This window comes from Podarcis pityusensis, assembly GCF_964106645.2.
Source record: "Podarcis pityusensis genome assembly, chromosome: 1".
Classification (NCBI taxonomy): domain Eukaryota; kingdom Metazoa; phylum Chordata; class Lepidosauria; order Squamata; family Lacertidae; genus Podarcis; species Podarcis pityusensis.
The window spans coordinates 118077684-118105198 of NC_138028.1; the positions used below are offsets into that span (position 1 = coordinate 118077684).

General features: G+C 42.5%; 1 protein-coding gene and 1 long non-coding RNA gene across 2 annotated transcripts in view; one reads left to right on the plus strand and one right to left on the minus strand.

Moving 5' to 3' along the window:
• Positions 1-281: 281 nt before the first annotated feature.
• On the minus strand, positions 282-1903 carry LOC308458695. The gene is made up of 3 exons (XR_013977623.1): positions 1760-1903; positions 670-805; positions 282-365 (listed from the first exon to the last, which is right to left on the minus strand). It is a non-coding gene; the product is annotated as an uncharacterized lncRNA (long non-coding RNA).
• A 440-nt stretch (positions 1904-2343) lies between these two features.
• LOC308458304 (dynein axonemal heavy chain 11-like) overlaps positions 2344-27515 on the plus strand; it is a 228996-nt gene continuing 203824 nt past the window's right edge. Inside the window, exons 1-12 of the mRNA XM_080973289.1 lie at positions 2344-2776; positions 3110-3234; positions 3348-3540; positions 6148-6252; positions 8581-8973; positions 10039-10371; positions 12639-12893; positions 13017-13186; positions 14824-15043; positions 21305-21421; positions 21967-22053; positions 24110-24268. Of these exons, the coding sequence (XP_080829415.1) occupies positions 2744-2776; positions 3110-3234; positions 3348-3540; positions 6148-6252; positions 8581-8973; positions 10039-10371; positions 12639-12893; positions 13017-13186; positions 14824-15043; positions 21305-21421; positions 21967-22053; positions 24110-24268 (2190 nt within the window). The 5' untranslated portion in view covers positions 2344-2743. The remainder of the gene's footprint in view (positions 2777-3109; positions 3235-3347; positions 3541-6147; positions 6253-8580; positions 8974-10038; positions 10372-12638; positions 12894-13016; positions 13187-14823; positions 15044-21304; positions 21422-21966; positions 22054-24109; positions 24269-27515) is intronic.

Genomic DNA, 27515 nt, shown 5'->3' on the forward strand with positions numbered 1-27515 from the left:
GATTTCTTCTTTTATGTGTATTAAACAACTCTTCTTCTGTTTATCACTTACAAATTTAACAAATAAATAAAAATACTATGTGGGGGTGTTGGTTAATTTTGTTTGTTTGTTGTTATGGGATGCATTTTTGTGTTTTTATATTGTTAACCACTCTGTGATCTTCAGATGAAGGGCAGTATAGAAATTTAATGAATGATAGAATAAATAAATAAATAAACAAAATACCAAGCAAATTGGGATATCAATGAATTCAGGGATCAGAACTGAAACATTTAATTATAGTCCAGAGGTCTCTTTCTGATCTGCTTTTTCTTTCTAGGTTTTCCTTTTTTAGAGATGCATTTCTTTCAGTCCCAGGTGAGGCCCTAAAAAAAATGAGAGGAGAATCTTGTTCTTTTAATAGCTGGTTTCTTGTGAAACACACTACTAAACAGATTGTGGAGGAATGTAAAGACAAGAATTTAGTCATCAAAGTGATTTCACTTTAAACCCATACAATAATTTTACCTGAAATAATCTTTGAAGGCTAACACATAAATGCCAATCTGTTAAAACAGAATATACAATACAGATAAAGAAATTATTCTGCCCTTTATAATTTTTTATAAAACCACCTAAAATAGCATCTTTTAAAACAGAGATGAAAATTGACACACGTGCTTCAGTTACCTTCTTTTTTAAAATTCAAGATTTTGCAGATATTTGGAAAACTTCTGGAAAGGCCTGTCATCTATTCTCATTTTTATCCAAACGTTGCTGTTCTTCTTTCAATGTTTGATGAGGAAATTACCTGCTGCAAGCAAATCTTTGACAATCAAATAGAAAAAGTGGGTAACAGTCTTTGGCATTCTAATTTATTATTTCATGTTATTTACTTATTTACAGAGACATTAATTTTATTTTCTCCTTGGTGACTAGCTATTGTGTTGTCAAGAATAACCTCATTACTTTGTGTTTTAGTACAAACTGAAGGGGGAGGGGACACACTGAAAAAGTTTGTTTCTATGAATAGATTTCCAACTTATACAACTCTTGTCTGGCATGTGTATGGTAGGCACAGTGTCTGGAGGCAATTAGAATGCCCATAAGATTCTTTCCAATAATGTGCTTTTAGGTTGTGATGAATTGGGTATCCCTCTTTCCATTGGGGTAAGTTTCAATAGGTTTCAGGATAGTGAGAAATGCTGGTGAACAGATTCCTCCCCCCTTTCCTAACCTTCCCGCCTTATTTTGTTTTTACCATTGTATTTGTGTTGCCAGGACTGGCCCACCCATATGTTTAGGTGAGTCTACTGCCTAAGGCAGTAGAATCCACAGGGGCAGCCGATCCTGATGTAGATCTTTCTTTCCCTCCTTGTTCCTGATGTAGATCTTCCCCTTCTTCCTTGGTGGGGAGGGGAGCAGCATTTTGGGGCCCCAATATCTTGGGTCAACCTCAATCATTGCATCCCCCATGGTGGCCATGGCAGCAGAAGAACTCTTCTGAAGATCTACAAAGTCATTCCAGGGACATCTCAGGGGGAGAGATATGCCAACAGCCCAGAGCTCAGGGATTTAAAAAATAATATTTATTTATTTATTTTTTAAAAAACCTGAGTAGAAGTAAAAGAAATGTTAAAAGAGAAACAGAGAATGTTCCCTTTTTCTTTTTCTTTCCAATTGTAATTGAGAATTTTCAAAAGCAAGCGGCTGGCTCAGAGCTTGGCTTGGGAGCCTTGTGTATACCACCTAGGAATAAGTGATATAAATGTAAACAAACCTTTATCCCAGGGGTGCCCAAACTTTTTTCAAAGAGGGCCAGATTTGATGAAGTGAGCATTCGTGAGGGCTGATCAAAGTTGTTGAGTTTTTTTTTAGGATTGAAGTTTTACCCTAGGAGATAAACTGCCACAGGGGCCAGATTGAACTGACTGGATTAGGCCCCCAAAGCGGACTTTGGACATGCCTGCTTTATCAAAAGTCTACAGGACTCGATTCTCATTGACAGAGCAACTCTAGCCCTGGAGCATCAGTTTCTTTATTAAGTCTGTGATGTAATACAGTGGTACCTCAGGTTAAGTACTTAATTCGTTCTGGAGGTCCGTTCTTAACCTGAAACTGTTCTTAACCTGAAGCACCACTTTAGCTAATGGGGCCTCCCGCTGCTGCCACTGCGCCGCCATAGCACAATTTCAGTTCTCATCCTGAAGCAAAGTTCTTAACCCGGGGTACTATTTCTGGGTTAGCGGAGTCTGTAACCTGAAGCGTATGTAACCCGAGGTACCACTGTATAGGCTTGTGAACTCACACAGCCGTCTGTGATGCTTAAGTGACTTCATCGATTCACCAGTCTTACAGCATTTATGGAAGGGGTGGAGAAGTTGCAGCCCTCTGGTGTTCTTGGGCTGCAGCTCATATTATGCCTGACCATTACCATACATTTCAACAAGCATGTATGGTATTCTTTATCATAGCACAGGATTCTTAAAAGAGTAGTTCTTCAACATTTACCGTATTTCTCCGAGTATAAGACTAGGTTATTTTATCAAAATGTTTTGCTAAAAACTTGGGGTTGTCTTATACACAGATAGTGGAGAGGTGGAGCGTGTGATTGGTGGCTGCTGTGAGCAGGATATTGTCCGTGACGTTTTGGCGGGTGATTGGTGGGTGCTGCAAGGTCCACTGCCTATTGGGTGCTGTGGCAATTGGGCGAGTGATTGGTGGTTGCTTTCAGCGAGCTTGCAGGCGATCGGTGGCTTCGCTGATGTGCGTGCGATTGGCTGCTGCGTTCCTGCAGGTGAGTGATTTTTGGCCACAAAAACGCTTAACAATTGGGCAATCTCCCCCCATTTTCTGTATTTGGAGTCCCCAAAAAGAGGGGGCATTGTATACATGGGGGTGTCTTATACACGGAAAAGTACAGCAATAGCATGTATTCAGAAGTAAGGCTCGCTTATTCCCATTGGGAATTTTAATTCTGCGTCAGTCTGCTTAGAATTTGCAAACTAGAACCTGTTTCAGTGGGAGATTTTTGGATTCAGCTCCAATGGGGTCATTCTTGAGTTTTATTGCAAGTTTTACTTATGGTGTATTGACAGTCCATCATCATAACAGTTTCTGTTTATTTAAGTTAAGGGATGGAGGCAATACACTTCATAAAAACATGCCAGTGACTGCAGGCAATTTAAAATGGTCTCAGGAGTTACGAGAGAGACTGCTGAAGCACAGAACACATTTTAGGCGCATCAATCATCTGTAAGTATTGCTATAAAAATTGTACAATAGGGCTTAAACCACTTCCCAAAGCACCTTCCACTGTGTACTTAGAAATGACATTGAGGAGGAGGAAATCCTTTTTCTCTCTCTAGGATTCTGCAGACAGAGGAAACCAATTTTGTCTTCCAAAAATGTGAGGAAATGTTGGAATTATTGGATAAACACGATGAGGAAATTCATACCACATGGGCACAAGATTTAAGCCACCTTTGTGAAACACATCTTGGTCAACCAATTCTCAGATACAACGACTGTGGATTGTTTGAAGTAAACTTTAATGAAAAGGTAAAGTAGACAACTTGTTCTTTACTGTTGTTTAGTCATTTAGTCGTGTCCAGCTCTTCGTGAACCCATGGACCAGAGCACGCCAGGCACTCCTGTCTTCCATTGCCTCCCGCAGTTTGGTCAAACTCATGTTAGTAGCTTTGAGAACACTGTCCAACCATCTCGTCCTCTGTCGTCCCCTTCTCCTTGTGCCCTCCATCTTTCCCAACACCAGGGTCTTTTCCAGGGAGTCTTCTCTTCTCATGAGGTGGCCAAAGTATTGGAGCCTCAGCTTCATGATCTGTCCTTCCAGTGAGCACTCAGAGCTGATTTCCTTCAGAATGGATAGGTTTGATCTTCTTTCAGTCCATGGGACTCTCAAGAGTCTCTTCCAGCACCATAATTCAGAAGCATCAATTCTTCGGCGATCAGCCTTCTTTATGGTCCAGCTCTCACTTCCATACATCACTACTGGGAAAACCATAGCTTTAACTATACGGACCTTTGTCGATTAAACCAGTGGTGGGGAACCTTTCTGAGGTGGAGGGTTGCAATTCCATTTTGAGGAGCTGCATGCATGTTGTGGGCTGGGCCAGAGGCAAAAATGGGTGGAGCAACAGATTTTACCTTTGTACAGCAGGATGCATCCAAACCACGCAAAAGCCAGATGTTTCTACCCATGTACCCCTCTCCATCCTATACCCTAGAAAGCAAAATACATCGTCGCAGTTCAATAACACATCCCAACCATCAAAAGCACTTAAAGAAGCGCAAATCCAGGGCTAATGAGGGGCATTACAAAAGCCAGATGGAGAGGCATGGAAGACTGCATTTGGCATCAACTCACACCAGGGTGTTGGGACACGGGTGGCGCTGTGGGTTAAACCACAGAGCCTAGGACTTGCCTATCGGAAGGTTGGCTGTTCGAATCCCCGCAATGGGGTGAGCTCCCGTTGCTCGGTCCCTGCTCCTGCCAACCTAGCAGTTCGAAAGCACGTCAAAGTACAAGTAGATAAATAGGTACTGCTCCGGCGGGAAGGTAAACGGCGATTCTGTGCGCTGCTCTGGTTCGCCAGCAGCGGCTTAGTCATGCTGGCCACATGACCCGGAAGCTGTACGCCGGCTCCCTCGGCCAATACAGCGAGATGAGCGCCGCAACCCCAGAGTCGGTCACGACTGGACCTAATGGTCAGGGGTGCCTTTACCTTTACCACACTAGGGTGAATCATTTTTCAGTCATTATGAACTTTCATTATGGGCTTCAGAGGACAGGCAGGAAGACTGGGGACATCAGGGAATGATGATCAGGGCTTTTTTTCAGCCAGAACTCAGTTCCGGCATCTCTCAGGTGGGCACCAATTCACAGTGAATTCTGGCACCTCTTTTTCTAGAAAAATAGCATTGATGATTATAACAACCTTCAGTCTGGTGAGGAGCCTCAGAATTATTTGCACTCATGATTTGGAGCCCTTTCCTGGGCCCATAGGAAATATTGGTGCATGTTTGTTGGCCATTACTCCCCTACTTCCTGCTGCTTATATTCTCCAGCAAGGGGTACGAGGTTCCTGCAACCATCAGCAATGCCTGGAGTCTTGCCTTTACACAAGTTAGACTTAAAAAAAACACCAAAAACCAAAAAGAAAACAACAACAATCCAACATCGCTAGTAATACAGTTATGCTTATACAGTGGTACCTCGGGTTAAGAACTTAATCCGTTCTGGAGGTCTGTTCTTAACCTGAAACTGTTCTTAACCTGAAGCACCACTTTAGCTAATGGGGCCTCCTGCATCCGCTGCGCCGCCGCTGCACGATTTCTGATCTCATCCTGAAGCAAAGTTCTTAACCCGAGGTACTATTTTTGGGTTAGCAGAGTCTGTAACCTGAAGCGCCTGTAACCTGAGGTACCACTGTATCCTCCTTTGCTTGTCCCCATGCTCATTTAAATTCGTTTAACTTTTCTAGTAGGGCAGTTTCCCATACCTTTTGGTGTCATTGGTCTATGTTCACTCCTGATAGGTGTTTTGAATGTTTTTAAAGCAGTGTATCTTAACTGAAAAGGTATTTCAAGGGTCGAGGGTGGCGCTGTGGGTTAAACCACAGAGCCTAGAACTTGCTGATCAGAAAGTCAGTGGTTCGAATCCCCGTGACGGGGTGAGCTCCCGTTGCTCGACCCCTTCTCCTGCCAACCTAGCAGTTCGAAAGCACGTCAAAGTGCAAGTAGATAAATAGGTACCACTCTGGTGGGAAGGTAAACAGCGAACTTAATTCGTTCTCGAGGTCTGTTCTTAACCTGAAACTGTTCTTAACCTGAAGCACCACTTTAGCTAATGGGGCCTCCTGCTGCCGCTGCGCCGCCGCTGCACGATTTCTGATCTCATCCTGAAGCAAAGTTCTTAACCCGAGGTAATATTTCTGGGTTAGTGGAGTATGTAACCTGAAGTGTATGTAACCTGAAGTGTCTGTAACCTGAGGTACCACTGTAGAGCACCTGGAGGATCTGTCTGGCATCTGAACTAAAATGTCCAATGGTACACCTGGAAGGAAGTTGCATGAGTGTCCTTGAAGCGAGGTAGTTTTGAAGAAGCTTCTTGCAACATGACAAAACCATTTACATCTTCTCCTGCAGCTCTCTGCCGTCCTCAGGGAAGTGAAATACCTTGAGGTTTTAAAACACCCTGATATACCTGAGGTTGCCATGCAATTGTATTCCAAGAGAGAAACCCTTTACAAGGTAAATAGAAGCGATTCCGTATGAAAGATGTGTGCGAATATAAAGAAATGGAAGAAAATTGACATAACTGCAGTAATCTGTTTGAGTCTTCAACTATCTAAACCAAAAGCAAAGAGTGCACAACTATTTTTTCCTAATTATTTTGTCAGCTGGATGGTTGTTATATTGTAGTTTGTAGTTAATCTTGTATTTCAGTCTTACTGCACGCATATGTGTTCCTTTGAATACAAAGGGCCCTCTTCTCTTCTCTGTTGAATTAGTTGGCGATCCTATTGACAGCAAAATAGCAGTGTTCAAATTACAAAGGGGGCGGGAGGACCGAACACTTCAACTACATTTAGGGTCTCCACATTTTCCTTTTCTCTAAAGGTACTGGAGAAAAGAACGTGGGGGTGGGGGGAGGCCCCTTTATTCCCCTCTCATTCCTCCTATAAAAGCACTGGTAGGAAAATGGGCATCTCAGACCAAGAATTCACAGAAGGCGGGAGAGCTTGCAGATGTCTTAATGGACTGTGGGATTCTTTGTGAAGCCAATGCCCATCACAAACTCAAATTTTATCCAGTAGGGTTGTGTTCTGAATAGCAGCTTCCTCCAGTGCTGAGAATGCAATCTGGCGCTGAACTGGAAGTAAAGACACCAATGAGAACTTGCTCCTTGTGCTTGTGTGGACAAAAAGGACCAAAACCATGTACAGGATTGGCTCAGTGATTCATGTAGAACAGTGTTTTCCAAACTTGGGTCTCCAGCTGTTTTTGGACTACAGCTCCCATCATCCCTAGCTAGCAAGACCAATTGTCAGGGATGATGGGAATTGTAGTCCAAAAACAGCTGGAGACCCAAGTTTGGGAAACACTGATGTAGAACATGAGAGAGGTAAAGGTCCACATCCCAGCAGGAGGAGGAAACGGAGGCACAACCAATCCTCGGAACACCTATCACTGCTGCGGCATCTTCTCCTCTTCTGCACAGTCGCAACCTGCTTACTTGTCCTCTCTAAGCAAGTGAGCACTGGCCTGAAGGAGGCCAAGCAGTATCTTCCACTTGCTTTGAGCCCATTCCCAGGGCACCTGTGTGGATTGGGCCTAAGGAGACAGGGCAGTAGAATGGGCAACAGTGACAGCAGCAAGGATGAAGAGAAGAGCCCACTCAAGGAGGGAGAACTTGCTGAGGGGCCTACCAGAACATGGAGTAGGGACTGACAGCGTTAAGTGGGGGATTGGTGTGAAAATTCTTGGCATCCCCTGTAGAGCTCAGGTGACTGGGCTCAGTACATCCCAATGTGGTTACACTAAATTGGTACATTTCTCCTCCTGCCTCCTGCTTCTAGAAGAGCCTGGGACATGGTGTTGTAATGATGGGCTAGCTATTTGATTGGCCACTTGAAATGGGTGTAGGTTGACCTGTTTCTAAGCACCATGTACTCACACAACAATGGAAATAAACAGTCCAGTTGAGAGATCGTATCTTCTTTGCTACCCAGTACTTACAAAAATAAATAAATACATCAAGGTCACATGAAATCAGGGGAAGAGTTAAAATAATGGTGGCCTTTTCGGGAGGGCTGTCTGAGACGGCTCAGTCAGTAGAGCATGAGACTCTTAATCTCAAGGTCATGAGCTCAAGCCCCAAGTTGGGCAAAAGATGTCTGCATTGCAGAAGATTGGACTAGATCAGGCTTCCTCAACCTTGGCCCTCCAGATGTTTTTGGCCTACAACTCCTATGATCCCTAGCTAGCAGGACCAGTGGTCAGGGATGATGGGAATTGTAGTCTCAAAATATCTGGAGGTCTGAGGTTGAGGAAGCCTGGACTAGATGACTCTCGTGGTCCCTTCCAACTCTACGGTCATAATGATTCTATAATCTATAACTCCATGCTTGGGGCCAAACTAACTTTAAACATGCAAGTCAGCATGGAGACCATACCTCTGTGTGTGTGTGTGTGTGTGTGTGTGTGTGTGTTTAAAAAATCATATTAAAGATTTCCCTCTTAGAAAGCATTTGTCCAATGTTTGGGTTTTGTTTTGTTTTTTGCTTTCTTCAATGCTTTCCCCCGGTGAAATCCATTCTTTACCAATAAATTGCAGCAAACATCCATCGACAGAAAAACCTGATTAACTTTTTCTCCAATTCAGCTGTTAATCATGGGATTCCCCGGGGGAAAGTAGCTGGACAAGTGTGGATAAGCCCCTTGTCTCATGCAAGGGATCTGAGTATACTTCTGATGGTAGAGAGATCTCTAGATTATGATGAATGATTCACTCTACGTCTCCATTAAATCACCATTGAATAATAGACACTATTACTATTATTATTATTTCCCCCTCAGTACATTGGAAATTTAAATTTAATCACCAGGCAATATAACCAGTTGCAGAGGACAATTCTGCCTGAGGAAGCAGAGCTCATAGCACACGAGATTGGGAGAATCGACCAACAGTTAAAGCCTGCTTTCGACACACTGACCTGGCGAAATGAGAGACTGTGGGACTATATCAAAGAAACCAGGGAACTCGTTGAAAACGTAGGCAGCAGGCTCCAGAAAGCCAAGGAGAATGTGGGGTTGATCCAGAACCTGCTGCATAGACTGAGTGAAACTTCGTTCCTTGTGCGGAAAACTGGTGTCACTTGTCCACTGCTGTGCCTTGATAACAATGAAAGAATGTGCCAGCTATATGGATCAGTGCAAGAGATGAGCACCAGGATCCACCAATTGGTTCAGGTAATATGTAATTTATTGCCCCCCCCACACCCTCCAGAAAATTCCCAGAAAATTTTATTTATATTGTGGAAAACAATTAGACCACCTTGTTTTTAACTTTTGACTTTGATTGATAATTTTAATGTCTATTTTATTTAAACTGCTTAGAGGTTTTTTATGATTAAGTGATATACAAATTCTGTTAAACATAAATAAATGAACTCTCTGGAGGGCCACAGGTTTCCCATTCCTGCCCTAGACTGAAGTATGCAGATCAGAAAGTTGGTTTACTTAGCATGGTGTGAAGGGTGTTAAAATCCTGCCAGGAAGTTCGTTGTGTGTCTTTGGAGAAGTCACAGTTTCTCAGCCTAGCCTAGCTTGCAGGCCTGCTTAAATGAGTTTAAATGAAGGTATTACAACAGTCTGAGTGGACATATAGTTGTAAACATCTCTGTGATCCTCAGATAAATGGTGGTATAGAATTTTAATTAATAAATAAATTATATATAAAATAAAATAAGTATATCAGATTCCCATTCCTTTCCCCTCTTTCTCATCTGGTTTACCCTCCTGTGATCACATATTAGGGCTTTCATGTTAGCAGCGATGGCCAAACTTGGCCCTCCAGCTGTTTTGGAACTACAATTCCCATCATCCCTGACCACTGGTCCTGTTAGCTAGGGATGATGGGAGTTGTTGTCCCAAAACAGCTGGAGGGCCAGGTTTGGTCATCACTGATGTTAGGATGAGATGTGCTCACCAAATCACAGAGACAGAGGTGCTGCTGGAAACAAGGAAAATGAGAGATGTACAGCTTGCATAGCCTCTGTAGCTCTCAGACTTCCTGCGTTGGTGTTGTCCTTTATTTTAGAGCATTGTTCAATGGACACTTGAGTGATCAGGCGGGCAATTATGTTGTAAATAGCGGGGACCTTTTCCTCCTTGAAAGAAAGAAAAAAAGGAAATGGCAAAAAGAGTTGTCTTTCACTTTTGAAGAAGTAAATTAATTGGAATAGGGGAAATTCTGTGTTGGGGAGTTCAGTTTTAAATTCTGCTGCTCATTTTCGGGCAAATTGCTTTCTCCAGGAGAATCAGAACTTGCTTCAGGCAGATCCTCTTTCTGATGAATGGAAAGCCTACATTGAATACATAGACCACATGATTTCAGATGGACTGTTTCAAGCTATCAAGTGTTCTCTTCAGTATCTGGTTGAAAACACCGAGACAACCTCAAAACCTGCTCCCTTATTTGAAGCGCAGCTCATCCTTAACGACAACGAAATGACTTTTAAGCCTTCTTTGGAGCACACTGTCGACGGCAATTTTTCTGACATCGTGGAGGGCCTAATCCAGAACATTTACCTGATTGCATCAAATATAAACAGAGTTGCCAAACATCTTGGACATAACACTTATCAGGTATAATCACCAATGTGTCTACTATCTTTTTCTTTAACCACTGAATATTTTAAACAGCCATTTCAACTAAGGTTATATTGTCCATCCAATTGACTGAATGATAGTCTTTGGCTTTGTTCTACCTTTGATGTTCTACCTATGATGCTATGGTTTGGCCAATATGACACCGCTGGCATCCATTACAAATAAAACAAAATGGTAAACTCTGTTTTGGGAGACACCCAGCAAAGTGGGTTGTACTAATGGTAATGTGTGTTTGAATCGAACATGATGTGACTATAAGCAAGATTTTGAAAAAAATGTGCTTGCAGCCAACCTCATCTCTTTGCTCACAAAAAGCAGCTGGGACCACATCTCAGGGCAATGGGTTTTAACCCTTTTCTACCACCCTTTTCTCGCTGAAAATTGCTCCTCCCCTTGAAGTAGCTTCAGGTGGGGAAAAAGTTAAAGTCCCCCTGCTATATGGTTCCAGTCTGAATTGGGGATCCCCCACAGCTTCTTTTTGTAAACAAAGAGGCATGGGCATGCACAAATATGCGATTCAAAACCATGCCTAAAATTGTCTAGTTTTATTATTTGGGGTAGGGGTGGGAACCTAGACAACAATACCACTGAGAGTGGCTGCCCACTCTCCACCTTAGAGCAGATTTATGCCACAAGGTGCCATAGGAAGGCACTGGACATAGTAAAAGATCCATTGCATCCTGGTCACTGTCTCTTCGAGCTCTTGCCGTCGGGACGGAGATACAGGACGATGAAGACAAGAACGAGCCATCTTAAGAACAGCTTCTTCTCCAGAGTGATCTCGGCCCTGAATGGGAAGCCCGGACTTTGAAAGTCATCTAATCTCCCTTGCTGTATTATACTGTATTGATTAATTAGTGTTTTTATGGAGCAGTCAAGTAATTTCGTTGTCCCCGAAGGGGGCAATGACAATAAATATATTATTATTATTATTATTATTATTATTATTATTATTATTAAAGGCTCTCAGTGGCCTCTGATAACAGGGCCCAAACGGCTGAGGGTAGCAGTTCAGCAACAACTCAGATGTGGAGGACACCGTGTTGGCTACCCCTGGTCTAAATGATGATTTAGACAAGTTATCCAACAACAGCTAAAGGGCCTATAGTTTGGAGGCATGTAGGCTCTTTTGCTGGTTATGCTGAACACATGTAGGAGGTAAGGCCAAAGTCAAATGGGAACAATTCCATTTCCTTACCTATGCATGCTCATAATAGCTGAAGAAGTTTGGAATATTTTTCAGACTTAAAAAGCGTGTGTGTGTGTGTAATTGTGAACACATCCAGACACACGAATTAGTCTTGCATTTATTGAAAGCCTTCCACTCACATCTCATTGGTATATACCTTAGGGGCAGGGCATCATTTTCTCTCCATCGGATTTTAGCTCTCTTTTTTTTGCCACTTAGAAACAGCTTGCCATGGCAACAGCATTTTGGATTATGTGAGTAGTCACATCTGAAATTGCACGCCAAAGGATTCTTGGGGCTGAGAGCCTAGACTGGAATCTTAAAAGAGAATTGCAGTGTGGCCTCTGACACTTGTTTCGTAGTGTAATTATTTGTGCGCAATCCTATGTGTGTCCCCTCAGAAGTAAGCCCCATTGAGTTAAGTGGGACTTATTTCTGGGTGAGTATAGGAATGCAGCCTAAGGCATATTTCAGCTTAGTGTAAAGTAAAAGGCAAAGGTAAATGACCCCTGGACGGTTAAGTCCAGTCAAAGTCGAGTGGGGTGCGGCACTCATCTTGCTTTCAGGCTGAGGGAGCCAGTGTTTGTCCATAGACAGCTTTCTGGGTCATGTGGCCAGCATGACTAAAGCACTTCTGGCACAACAGGACACTGTGATGGAAGCCAGAGTATGTGTTTGTAAACCATGAGATTAGTTTACAGTGGTACCTCGGGTTACATACACTTCAGGTTACATATGCTTCAGGTTACACACTCCGCTAACCCAGAAATAGTGCTTCAGGTTAAGAACTTTGCTTCAGGATAAGAACAGAAATCGTGCTCCAGCAGCGCGGTGGCAGCAGGAGGCCCCATTAGCTAAAGTGGTGCTTCAGGTTAAGAACAGTTTCAGGTTAAGAACGGACCTCCGGAACGAATTAAGTACTTAACCCGAGGTACCACTGTATATACTTGCAGTTGTCCTGGGGCCTTGCTGCAGTCTCCCTCTCTCTCTCTCTCTCTCTCTCTCTCTCAAAAAGCATTGAACCAACTCTCTCTGGTTTTATTTTCACATTTAGGATGATGTGGACCAGATGGATACACTGGATAAAATGCACCGGGAAATCATGGCCAGGGTGCACTCGGTCATTGTTAATGTTCAGGAATATCAAAGCTACTTTAGGAAATACAGCCACTTATGGATGGATGATAAAGCCAAATTTATGAAGCAGTTCCTTGTCTATGGACGATTTCTCCGTACTGAAGAGCTGGAATTATATGCAGACTATGAACTTCAGAAATGCTCCCCACAGTTAAATCACTTTAAACAACAGGTACTTTGTCATTTTTAAAGGTCTTTTCATCTGCCTCTGTTAGTTGTGTTCCATTAAGCTATTTACACGATTTTGCTCTTCTAATTAAAACACCAGAATTTTAATCACATCTTGTTCTTTAAGATCAGCATTTATGAAGCCCTGCATGAAGAAGTAAGCAAGTTTGAAAACCAGAAGATTTTTAATGGCTGGTTTCAGGTGGATATTAAGCCTTTTAAGATAACTGTGATGAATGTTATTAAAAAATGGAGCTGGATGTTTCAGGAGCATCTGCTCAACTACGTAGCCCAAAGGTAAGCCATCTTTGATGTCTTTTAAAAAGGCTTTTGAATTCTACATCTTTTGAAACGGGGGTGGAACGGTGCTCGTTTCGTGAAATATTGAGTAGGGGAGAAACAAGGCCATGGAGCATCACCAAAGCCAAACAAAAACCACCATAAAGAGTTTGATCCCAGCAAAGCAGAATCGCAGATGATCTTGTACAAAGGACTTGCTCTGCCGAATGGTCCTTAAATACGTCCTTTTGTGGGTTAATTGCATTGAAGAAGAAGCAGGGGTCTGCTGCTGGCACCAGCCTTGACGTTGTGCAGCTTCCCTGGCCACACCTCTGATGTGGAGTGTGGATGTCTGCAGGAGGCAAGGCTATATACACACAGACTTCTGTATGAGCCAGAACCACAATTATGTAGGGTTACAACTGTTGTGTGCAGAGGTCCCCAGGGCCACCCCAATAACTCACACATCACACCAAATTTTTTGTTTAAGGTTTTTGGCATAATTTTGGCCACAACTTTATTAAAATACAAACATGTGAGTGGTTGCTTAGGCATTGGTTGCGACTATCTGCCCCCACGGTGGGGGCCAGACTGACATTCCGCACGCCTGTGAAAGTCAGAAAAGGGGAATACACTTGGGGGTAGCGACGGAGCAGGGAACCTGCCCTCAGCCCTCCCCAAATGCAGCCAGGAGCTCTTGCAGTGGCCCGAGCCCCCTTGACAGGGTGGACAAGCAATAGTTAGCCCCCGATTCCTTTAACGGAATCCCTTGCAGCAGCAGCATTAGAGGGGCAGGCACAGCCAATCCATGCCCCTCAACCAACCAAACCATAAACCAATGCCTAACCACAACCTTACAAGTTGTGACGATTTGCTACGCAGTAGGCAAAAACCAAATGGCCCCAGCCAATCAGCCAGATGGACAAAATTCCTACCGGGCCCCTGCCCCAAGAGCAGACGACCCCATGACAGGCATAGCAAGGTCAAAGCGAACAACCCTAAATATGGGGGGGGGGGGACGACGGGCAATCGGATGCACGGGCGAAAAGAAGAAGCCCTAGCCTCGTGCAAGGAGTTTCAGCATTTCTGGCTGTCAATCAACAAATTGCAACATTAACTTCTTCCCAACAAGGGAAGCCCAATCGCATCAGTGGCTAACGATCAATTAGCCCGCCCCACAACTTTGGAGTGTCCTGGTGGCCCCCACCGCAACACGTGCTCTCTATGAAGGAGAACACGCTTTGTGGAAGGCTGCATGTCAGTGGACAGCCCAGTGCACTAAGCCAATGAACATGCAGATGGAAGCTTCTCACTGGGGAACCTCAAGACCAGGAGCCAAAGGTGGCACCTCTAGAGACTCTTTCCAGGCCTATACTCCACACATACCCCATGCCACAATGTCCTTGCCCAGGCAACACCTCTTGCCAGCCCCGCTCTGTTCCTTATTTGAGTATTTTTGCTTGGCTTGCATGTACTCTAGAGTTGTGATAATGCTTCTTATTGGCCTGGAGGATGGGGAACGCGTGTGGAGGGGTGTAGAACGGCTGAATGGACGTGTGCACATGTGTCTGGAAAGGTCCTTAAAGTATAATGAAGTTCTGTGAAAGCAGCAAACTCAGTACACGTTAGTTGCTGACATCATAACCTTGTTCTAGCATTACAGAATTAGCCAAGTTCATCCATGAAACGGAAAAAGGGTTAGCTAAGAAAGTGAATGAAGGAGATTATGCGCTTCTGGTTGAAATAATGGGACACCTCATGGCTATCCGTGACCGACAATCCATTGAAGATATTTTCAAGCCTCTAAAATCGACGGCTGAATTGCTGCGAAGCTGTGGGCAACAGCTACCAGAGCAGATTTACACAGAACTTGAGGTAAAAATTCAACTGCTATTGTTTCTGCTGAGTTTCAATAATAATAATAATAATAATAATTTATACTCCGCCCATCTGGCTGAGTTTCCCCAGCCACTCTGGGCGGCTTCCAATCGAGTGTTAAAAACAATACAGCATTAAATATTAAAAACTTCCCTAAACAGGGCTGCTTTCAGATGTCTTTTAAAGATAAGATAGCTGCTTATTTCCTTCACATCTGAAGGGAGGGCGTTCCACAGGGCGGGCGACACTACCGAGAAGGCCCTCTGTCTGGTTCCCTGTAACCTGACTTCTCACAATGAGGGAACCGCCAGAAGGCCCTTGGCGCTGGATCTCAGTGTCTGGGCTGAACGATGGGGGTGGAGAATAATAATAATAATAATAATAATAATAATAATAATAATAATAATAAATTAAATTTGTATACCACCCTATACCCACAGGTCTCAGGGCATTTACAAGATAAAACCACAATATAAAACCACAAAATACATAATATTTAGAAACTGATAATAAAAATAAGTTTCATAACGTTTGCTGCTTACAGAGGTCTTCTCAGCATGTTAGGTCCCAGTGAGATCAGAGGCAAGAAGTGAACTTAAGGAGAGCCCTGCTGGATTGGACCAAATGCTCACCTGGTCCCAGCAATCTGTTCTCCCAGTGACCAACTAGATGCCTACAAGCAGAGAATGAACAAAAATAGGCCCCCTCTTTTTCACGATACCCAGGACCTGGTATTCTGAGGCATTCCCCCTCTGATACTTGGAGGCGTCACAAAGCCATGCTCATGACTAATGGGCTCTAATAGTCACATCTTCCATGAATTTGTCTAATCCCCATGTAAGGCCATCCAAGTTGGAAGACCTTCACTGCATCTTTCATTGCGTGAATAAGTGCTTCCTTTTATTCTCCCTGAATCTGCAAACACATCAGCAGAGGAAGAAGGGAGAGGCAGTGAGGAGCTTGGCGCAGTGTGGATGTGGGGAAAGGCGCATTTGTCTTTGCTGTGCTGATCTCCACGTTGCTTGCCTGCCCTTGGTAACCAACAGCAATGTGTAGCATTCAGAAGCCAGGTATGCAATGCTACCCTGCCTGTGCAGCCCTGCCAACCACTAACATCTAATACTTGTTGTTGTTGTTGTTGTTGTTGTTTAGTTGTTTAGTCGTGTCCAACTCTTCGTGAACCCATGGACCAGAGCACACCAGGCCCTCCTGTCTTCCACTGCCTCCCACAGTTTGGCCAAACACATGCTGGTAGCTTCGAGAACACTATCCAACCATCCCGTCCTCTGTCGTCCCCTTCTCCTTGTGCCCTCCATCTTTCCCAACATCAGGGTCTTTTCCAGGGAGTCTTCTCTTCTCATGAGTGTCCTTCCAGTGAGCACTCAGGGCTGATTTCCTTCAGAATGGATAGGTTTGATCTTCTTGCAGTCCATGGGACTCTCAAGAGTCTCCTCCAGCACCATAATTCAAAAGCATCAATTCTTAGGTGATCAGCCTTCTTTATGGTCCAGCTCTCACTTCCATACATCACGATTGGGAAAACCATAGCTTTAACTATATGGACCTTTGTTGGCAAGGTGATGTCTCTGCTTTTTAAGATGCTGTCTAGGTTTGTCATTGCTTTTCTCCCAAGAGGCAGGCGTCTCTTAATTTTGTGGCTGCTGTCAGCATCTGCAGTGATCATGGAGCCCAAGAAAGTAAAATCTCTCACTGCCTCCATTTATTCCCCTTCTATTTGCCAGGAGGTGATGGGACCAGTGGCCATGATCTTCGTTTTTTTGATGTTGAGCTTCAGACCATATTTTGCGCTCTCCTCTGTCACCCTCATTAAAAGGTTCTTTAATTCCTCCTCACTTTCTGCCATCAAGGTTGTGTCATCTGCATATCTGAGGTTGTTGATATTTCTTCCGGCAATCTTAATTCCGGCTAGGGAGTCATCCAGCCCAGCCTTTCGCTTACATCTAATACTATCTACTGTTATATATAACATTGGCTACTGCCCTATGTTTAGAACCAACCCTGGAAAGCAGCCCTGAGTCGGTTCTGAAACCAGGGCCATCTCAGAAGGTGAGTCATTGCTGAAAACACAGGTTCTTATAGGATGCAAAAACTGTCATCCATTCACTAGGCCTGAGAATTTAATATACATAAGCAATCTACTGACAATGCATCCATAAATGAGGGCACAAAGACATTTCTGCCTATAAATTGCACCTTAAAGACAATATTTCCATAGTAAAAAAGCAACAACATGTTTTCAATGAAGTACTTAAAATAAATGAGAATTTAGAACAGAAAAAATAAGCCAATCAAGCTGACACGCTTCCAAGTTTCATACCAAGCATGAAATATTTTCATTTCTTGGGAAATGACACAACGCAAAAAAAGAAGTCCAGCAGATTTATGCATAGAACTAGATATTTATGAAAAGGTGGGCTCAGTAATACTGCAACAGTTTTGGTTTTTTTACTAACCTTTCCTTTGGAATTAAAGTTTTAGAACAAAGTTGATGCCAATATCTTATTTGATACAGTGGTACCTCGGGTTAAGAACTTAATTCGTTCTGGAGGTCCGTTCTTAACCTGAAACTGTTCTTAACCTGAGGTACTACTTTAGTTAATGGGGCCTCCCGTTGCCGCCACGGCACGATTTCTGTTCTCATCCTGAAGCAAAGTTCTTAATCCGAGGTACTACTTCCGGGTGAGCCGAGTTTGTAACCTGAAGCATCTGTAACCCGAGGTACCACTGTATTTTATTTTTTATTGCTTCTCCTTAACTTCATCTATCTATTTACCTCCCTTTTAAAAAATCTCTCCTAGGGGTTTTATCTGTTTACAGATTTCGTTTCTCAGACTTCTAGTACCTAACACTCCAATTCATCCTTGGTATAACATTCCCAGTATTTCAGCATTTTACCTCTGGTTCTAAACCTGTAAGAAGTGTGACTTTGCACTCATCCCCACTCCCCTTTATCCCATGATGACTTCCATTTGTACTAGATTCAGGTAGGTAGCCGTGTTGGTCTGACGCAGTCGAAACAAATAAAAAATTAAAAAATTGTCCAGTAGCACCTCAGAGACCAACTAAGTTTGGTCTGGGTATAAGCTTTTATTTTCAAATGAATTTTTATTATTTTCTTCATATAATCCTTTCCCCAACATTCCTTATTATCACAATATAATCCCTTTGACTCTACCGAGTCTTGACTTCCCTCCCTCCCTGCAGCTGGTATATACATCACATATTTATTGCATATATTACTATCATAACTCTACTATTTTACATTGAAGGTGTTATTCCAGTTCTGCTAGTGTCTTTAAACTTTTGTGCTTCTCCTTTAAACATTCAATGAATTTACTCCAATTGTTGTTGTATCTCTGGTCCTCTTGGTCCCGGATCCTTCCTGTCAATTTGGCAAGTTCTGCAAAATCTGTCATCTTCACCTGCCACTCCTGGATGGTTGGCAAATCTTGTGTTTTCCATTTTTGGGCCAGTAGAGTTCTTGATGTGGCTGTGGCATACATAAACAAATTCTGATCTTTTATTTTAATCTCTATTCCCACTAGACCTAGCAAAAATGTCTCTGGTCTTTTGGGGAAAGTGTACTTGAATATCTTTTTAAGTTCATTGTAAATTAATTCCCAGAATCTCTTAACCTTGTCACAGGACCACCACATATGAAAGTAATCCCCATCTACTTCCTTAGATTTCCAGCATTTTCTGTCTCTCTTTCTATACAGTTTAGCCAATTTTATTGGCGTCAAATGCCATCTATACATCATTTTTAGTACATTCTCCTTCAAAGCCATACATCCTGTAAATCTCATGGTCTGGGTATAAGCTTTTGTGTGCATGCACAATTCTTCAGATACACTGTATTCAGTTCTGCGGGGACTTGGAAGCATTTTTCCGCCATCTATGCCTGTGGGAGTACTTTCAACACACACAAGAACAAGACAAAGAAGAACAAACAGCATCTTCACAACACAACATCTCTCCACCTACTGGGGAACAGCTACCACCCACCCAACCCACCAATGAACAGAACATTGACCACCAACTGCCATAAAAAAAAAGGTACCAAAAAAAAAGAATCCACAATACCACACTAGATCTTTACATCAATTGCTTCCGCCGCAGAAGGTGACTTCTTTTTCAGTGTATCTGAAGAAGTGTGCATGCACACGAAAGCTTATACCTAGAACAAACTTAGTTGGTGTCTAAGGGGCTACTGGACAATTTTTTAATTTTTAGTTTATTTCCATTTGTACTGTGATTTCTAGGCATTTCTGAGAGGCTTTTCTTTTGTCCTGCCACTTTCCCCAGGAAAACCCACTGTTTACTGCTGAATTAGAATAAACGTCAATCTGCAGAAAACCCAGTAGATGTTTGCTCCAATTTAGCAGTAAAGCACAGGTTTTCCTGGGGAAAGAGGCAGGACAATAGAAAAACCTCTCAGACCTATGCCTAGAAATGATGGGACAAATGGGAGTCTGGCTCTTGCTGGTCCTCTTTGATCAGTTGGTTGCTCTTGATACCACTGACCATGGTATCCTCTTGGTGTGGCTATTAGGAATTTGGGGTACTTTGGTTCTACTCTTGCCTCTAAGAACCATTAGCAGGTGTACCATTTTGTGGAGATGTCTCCTCAACCCCATGGCATTTGCGTTATTGGTTCCTTCCATCTTTCCCCACACATTTATATGAAGCTATTGAGAGATATTATATGGATATTTGGAGCCTGGTGCCACAAATCTGTGAATAACACCCAGCTCCATTTTTTCATACAAGGGAAGCACTGCTACATAGGTAAGGGAAACGATTCTCCTTTTCTGATGGCCTGGGTTTCAGAACTGGTTCAGTGTTGTTGTATATGGTTTGTTCTAAATACGGTATCTAAACTTCCAGGCTGGGAAAGAGTCAAAGTTCAGTAGTATAGCTTCTTCGTTGGCCTTCCTGAAGGTCTCCTAAGTTGGAGGGAAATCTTCTGAAATGGAGAGCTAGTACAGAAAAGTCCCACTTCAGGCGGTTACCATATATATGGATGGTGACTGGAATACCAGTGTGGGTGACGGTGGAACCAGTGCGTTGTCCACCTGTTTGCTTGTTTGTTTATACCCCACCCATCTGACTGGGTTGGCCCAGCCACTCTGGGCGGCTTCCAGCATATATAAAAACATAGTAAAACCTTAAACCTTATAAAAGCAAGATGTATACCGTATTTTTCGCTCTATAAGACGCACCAGACCACAAGACGCACAAAGTTTTTGGAGGAGGAAAACAAGAAAAAAAATATTCTGAATCTCAGAAGCCAGAACAGCAAGAGGGATCACTGCGCAGTGAAAGCAGCAATCCCTCTTGCTGTTCTGGCTTCTGGGATAGCTGCGCAGCCTGCATTCGCTCCATAAGACGCACACACATTTCCCCTTACTTTTTAGGAGGGAAAAAGTGAGTCTTATAGAGCAAAAAATATGGTAATTACTCATCTCCTTGAGTAATGGGAGGGCATTCCACAGAATGGGTGCCACTACCGAGAAGGCCATAACTTAACAGAAACATCAAATACCTGAAGTGAACTGTAATGCCACTTGGATATTGACTATGTGGGCGACTTATTGTATATTCAAATATTCACGGGTAAGAAAGTGTAGGTTCTGCTGTTCTTTAAACAGAAAGCAATACCTGCCATATACTATGGGGCAGGCAATGGAGATGCTGAGTTCATTTTCAGACTGAATATACCGTATTTTTCGGTCTGTAAGACGCACCAGACCACAAGACGCACCTAGTTTTTGGAGGAGGAAAACAAGAAAAAAAAATATTCTGAATCTCAGAAGCCAGAACAGCAAGAGGGATCACTGCGCAGTGAAAGCAGCAATCCCTCTTGCTGTTCTGGCTTCTGGGATAGCTGCGCAGCCTGCATTCGCTCCATAAGACGCACACACATTTCCCCTTACTTTTTAGGAGGGAAAAAGTGAGTCTTATAGAGCAAAAAATACGGTAAATTAAGCTTACTGAGATGCAGACTGTTGAACCTAAACATTTTTTTTAAAATGCGAAAAATATATTTTATGAATTACTATGAGCAATGAGTCTACAATTGCAGAGGATAATGAGGTGGAGAGTGAAAGGTGTAAATGTACCAGGGTAGGGGGGAAAAGAAAGTGAAAATAAGACATGTGTACAACCCTTTGTGAAAGGAAGGTTTGCTGACTTGATGTGCCAACGAACAAACAATATCGGTTTGTGCGTTGTTAGGAATTACCTGAAAAGTGGAAGAATCTTAAAAAGATTGCCTTCACTGTGAAGCATGAAGTGGCTCCTCTACAGTCCAATGAAGTGTCTGTTATCAGAAGAAAATGTGTACTTTTTGAGGTGAGATCAGTTCTGTGCTGTGAACCGGATGATTTTTCGTTTTTTGTTCCGATAACAAGCTGGCGGCAAGCTTCACTGAACTGAGAAATTGTAAACTCTTAGAAAAGGCTGTCTAAAGATAACAATTCAATGTTTCTGGTAATATATTCCGGATGAATCTGATAATTTAAAGCCCACTTCACCTAAAAGTGGGAATGATGCTTGCGTCCTCTTTATCTTCAATTATGTCTAATCTGTTTCTACTTCAAACATGGTGCCTGCCACTGTTGTCAGATCAAATGTAGATTTTAAATGTTTTATGCTTATCCACCGGGAATGTTTTAAATGTATGTGCGCTGTGATTTGTGTCGGGGTTGTGCAGGCTGTATTAAATAAAGTTTTAAGCAAATTCAAGGGGACTTAAATGAAATGATTCAGGGTTCATGGGATGGAACGTACTTAATGGATAGCAGCCAAGGAAAAGTTACGGTATCATCTCAATGGATCACCTGCTTAACCTTTCAAGAACTCAACTTTTGTGTTTGTGTGCGTACTATGTCTTTCAGGTTAAACAGCAAGAGTTCAGAAACAGATTTAAAAATGAAGCCATCTTTAGATTTGATGCTGGGAATCCATATGCATGCATGGACAAGGTAATGTTTTTTTTCTGGATTAGACACTTCAGTCACACTTAAAAGAAGCTAGAAACTGTTACATTTTTCTGGCATTTTTATAGGCCCTGTTCCTGTGTCATTAACGCACAAATATTTGACAGACAAATGTTTTCCTGGCATGGAGAAAAGTAGTGAGTGATGCGTATCTTATCTGATTCTCTGCATTAGGCTGCTGTCAAAGGCAGCAGGACCAAGTTCTAAGTGGCAACTCTCTATATATCTAAGATATATACAGTGGTACCGCAGGTTAAGTACTTAATTCGTTCCGGAGGTCTGTTCTTAACCTGAAACTGTTCTTAACCTGAAGCACCACTTTAGCTAATGGGGCCTTCTGCTGCTGCCGCGCTGCCAGAGCCCGATTTCTGTTCTTATCCTGAAGCAAAGTTCTTAACCTGAAGGACTATTTCTGGGTTAGCGGAGTGTGTAACCTGAAGCATATGTAACCTGAAGTGTAAGTAACCTGAGGTACCACTGTACGTATGTATGTCTAAGAGAGTTCCAACAACCTGAAGCTAAATATCTCGAACTTTTCCACAACTATCTTGGTGCCTGCCACATAAAATTTGTATGATCCGTTTAAGACTAGCCTCAGTGCAAGGAATTATGATATTTTCCCAGATGTAACTTGGGGTTTTCCATAGTCCCATTTTACTCAGGACTTACTAGAACCCAGCTTAGGAGACCTTACCTCAATCAAGAGGAAAGAAGGCAGTATCAAAATGTTTCTTTTTTCCTTTTTTAAAGGCAAAACCCCAAATAGGTGTTCAGAAAGCAGACATTTATTGTAGTATGTTACTTGTGCAACATGTTTTGACTAATTTCTTTCACTACAATTTAATCTCAAGCAGTTTTTAAAATGTTCCAGATTATAGAGGGGGGCTTCAAGGTCAAAAGGGAGGGCATGGTTCAAGAGCAAGGATGGAGAGCCTGTGGTCCAGCAGGTGTCATTGGACTCCAATTCCCATCAGCTAAAGCCAACATGGCCAATAGTCAAGGATGATGGGAACTGTAGTCCAACAACATCTTCAGGGCCCCAGGTTTCCCATCCTTGTTTAAAAAAGTAACAGTGTTAGCCTCTCTCTCCAAACATAACTGGGAGGAGCTTCAATATTTTCTGAATTGGGCCTTGACCTTGTTGTGTAACCTTGGATGCAACAGTTTAGCACACCCATCAATTACCGTATTTTTTTGCTCTATAAGACTCACTTTTTCCCTCCTAAAAAGTAAGGGGAAATGTCTGTGCGTCTTATGGAGCGAATGCAGGCTGCGCAGCTATCCCAGAAGCCAGAACAACAAGAGGGATTGCTGCTTTCACTGCGCAGCGATCCCTCTTGCTGTTCTGGCTTCTGAGATTCAGAATATTTTTTTCCTTGTTCTCCTCCTCCAAAAACTAGGTGCGTCTTGTGGTCTGGTGCATCTTATACAGCGAAAAATATGGGCATCTTGCATACTTCGATTGATGGCAAACAAAACTGACTCCATTTATTTATGTATTAAAGCATTTATAGCTTACTCTGCGTGAGTCCTGATAATCAGGGTGGCGTACAACCAAACTTCTATGCAAAGGACACTAGACCCAGCTCATCAAGATGAACACAAATACTCACAGCAAGAGTATTTGTAAGAAAACAACAGGACAGGCTAAACAGTCACCCACACAAAAAGCAAGTCTAAAACCATTTAAGATTTCTGAACAAATTAATAACTTTTAAGTTGACTTGGCACCGAAACAGTAGCAATGTCAGTGCCTCTTGTAAGAAGAGGGAATTTCACATTGTGCAAACGCTCAGATTATTTCCCTGGATAGAATTCCTGTGGAAGAATCGCTCTTCTTCAGATCTAGTGTAATCTTTTACTTCTCTAGTATTTACCCCTATAAAATTAGCAATGTGTTTCCCCAATACTTATCAAAATCAAAGAACATCAGAAGCAAAGTCTTCATTAGAGACATCCATATATCCAGGTTCTTGTGAACATGAAAGCAAAACCCTGGTGCTTTTTCTTGATAATATGTTTCAAAATGGTGTCCTTGCAGACTCATAAAGACATTGCAAAACTAGAGACAGAAATGAAACTGCTGCAGGAAACTGCAAAGCTTTTTGAAGTGAGTGTGCCAGAATACAAGCAGCTGAAGCAGTGTCGTACTGACGCCATCTTGCTTAAATCAGTCTGGGATATGGTGGTGTTTGTCCAGGTAAGGACTTGCTTTCACCATTTGCATTAAAGGGATGTTATTTCAGAGAGGACAGAATGAAGTGGTACAAGATTACTTTGTGATGTGGTGGGTCCTGTGTTGATTGTGTCTGTGACCTGCTAGGTCGTGGAAACAGTAACAAGTTTATGGAGATAAGGAATGAAGCAAAATAGTAAAAGGAGATTACTAAGAACCCAAAACTCAAGATGATATTGTGCATTCAAGCTCATTCGTCCAGCCAGCAGTTGAGAAACTAAATCAGCCTCTTGTCAGCTCCTTCACAGGCACACCAGATCACAATCCAAATTCACCTACCCCATCAATGACCATTTATCCCTTTATAATTGTTGGTGTTTTTCGAGTCTGTTGATGAGGCAAGTTTGTTTCCAGACAGTCAATAAGCAATTTGAACACTTCACCTGTTCAGGCTTACTGTGGCTTTGGGCTGATCTGCCTCCCTCCTTCTCTCTGGTGCCCTGATGCTCTCCTTCCTGTCCCCTTGCTTTGCTCAAACAAACCAAAGTTGGTGTCCAAAACAGAAACCGAAAGCCATTTCATACTGTGGTTTCTAACTATGGCTTGCTCAAACCAGGAAGCGGAGAACACTAGAAGGAGGGAGAGATGAGCACATGTCAGAAGTCCACTCACAATCTATGGTTTAGCCATTGCTTCTGAACCTGTTGTGAGCCTGTTTGTTGGAGTTTGTAAAAGTTCTTCCCGTGTCTAAAGAACAAAGACTTTCCTTAGATATCACACTTCAAAAATAAGAACAGGGATAGAGCCAATCAGGCTTGATAATGGTTCCCCCATCAGGTGGCATATCAAATTTATTAAATAAATAAACAAATTGCTCATTCTCAAGAGAATTTAGAATTGAAATACTTTATTGTCACTTGTACAACTTGTATACAGTGAGATTACATGAGCACCCCCCACTCAGCTCTCTTAGTCTTAATTCCCCTTGTTTACTGACGCACACCCGCCAAACCCGAAAGTCAGTTGCCCTGTTGTTATCTTTTCATTCAGCAGCCTAACAGCCCACGGATAGAAGCTGTTCTTTACCCTGTTGGTGCAACTAATCATGCTTCTATATCTTCTGCCTGAGGGCAGGAGATCAAGAAAGTGCCAGCCAGGGTGTGAATCATCCCTGAGAATTTTCCTCACTCTCCTGAGACAACATTCTTCCACTATTTCATCCAGCGGATTCACGGGACAGCCCATAATATCTTGTGCTGTATTCACCACCCTCTGTAGGCACTTCCTATCAGTTGATGTCAAACCAGCGTACCACACCGTGATGCAGTATGAAAGGACACTTTCTGTTGTGGACCGGTAGAAGGAGATCATCAAATGTTGATTGACATTGTTCTTTCACAATACTCTGAGGAGATGGAGTCTCTGTTGGGCTTTCTTAACCACCTGGGTTGTATTGATTTTCCAAGTAAGGTCTTCACTGAGATAAACTCCTAGGAATTTAAAGGAAGAGACTCTCTCCACACAGCCCACCCCGATGTACAGTGGGGGTGATGTTGGCACACTTACTGACCCATCCATAGATCAAAACAGATTCATATTTGTGTTTGTTTTCTGTGGGCACACAAAACTATTTTTTACTGAATCATGTGACTGCTTCATCTAGCCCACTTTTGTCTCTTCTGACATACAGCAGTTCTTAAACAGTCTCAGGTAGCGGGCTTCATCAGCACTATTGAGTTTGCTTTAATCAAGAGTTTTGAGGATTGAATATGGAACCTTCTGCTATTCCCCATCACTACAAAAAACAAAACAAAACTAGGGAGGTGTGGAAGTTTGCTACCATAGATCCCAGAAAATGATGACAAAGCTGAAAGCATTGAAATTACTTGTTGTATCCCTCATCTGACAAAATAAAAGAGAATTTCCTGATGGGGATTGTTGTGGTTTGAATGAGCTTGAAATAGGCTCCTCTGATGGGAGAAAAATATGTCCTTGAAAATTAATTCCATTCTATTTCTGCTTTGTGCCATGTGGCAAGTGCATGTATGACAATGCTAAATTATTTATGAACATGTGCCTAGAATGAATAAAACACACAGGAACAATGCTAAGAAAAACCAGATGCTAGAGATGCACATCAATATTCTATTTGATGATCTTCTGTCTCTAATGATCCTAGGATTTCCAGGATTTCCATTTTGTGTCATTTCCAAGTCTGTTTACATAAAAAACAACCACGAATGGAAATAACGGCTGTCAGTGCTAAACCTGGAAAAAAGAAACTCAGAGAAAATGTTCCTTTCCTTTCCCTATACAGCATTCCATATAAATGCATAACCTGAGATGGAAGTAAATGGTTCCTTTCTACAATAGAAGAGTCCTTCCATCAGAGGAAAGGAACCATTTAATTCGGTACAATGTGTTTGCTTAGTCTGCTGATGGAGTCCATTTTTGCTTTAAAAGGGGGGGGGGGGAGAGAAAAGAAGCATTAAAAAATGTGTATTGTTTCATCATTTGTCCTTCCATCTTTGGTAATTTTTATTTTATGAGCACATAAGACTATAAGATGCTGAGTCTGACAGTTTCTTAAAGGTAAAGGGACCCCTGACCCTTAGGTCCAGTCATGGACGACTCTGGGGTTGCAGCGCTCATCTCGCTTTACTGGCAGAGGGAACCAGCGTACAGATAATGATCTGAATGAAAACTTGGAAACCCAGACATTTCAATGAGCATGATTACATTTTTTATTTTTTGGCAATTTGTCATTCCTGTCAGTCAATGTAAAAGTGAAAATGATGAAGCTGTTGCTTGAGCAGTCCACCACTACAAGGGCCCATATGTTCCTGTGCATCTGTTGCTGCTACTATTTCTATAGAATCAGTTTATAGGGGGTTGCTAAGTTGACAACTGAGTCAAGGAAGGCTTGAGCCAGCGTATCAACTCTACATGCCATCTGTGTAGTCCATGATGAAAAACGAACTAAAAAACAGTTTGTATGAAAGATATAATTTGGTGCTGGCACTAATGTGTTCCTCTGTTCACAAAAATGCAGAAATGTCCACCAATTTTCACCTTCATTTGTAGCCCCTTCACCTCAATCAATCTCTACCATTGCCAATGAGTAGACTTTCACAGGGTGCTGTGATCTGCAGAAGGAAAGGGAGATGTGAAAGCTCACTTTGGTGAAGATTAACTCTGTTCCATTTATAGAAAGAAAGTTTGGGTTGGATCTTAAGATCTCTCTTCTAGGATAACGTAAGGGAGTCATTTA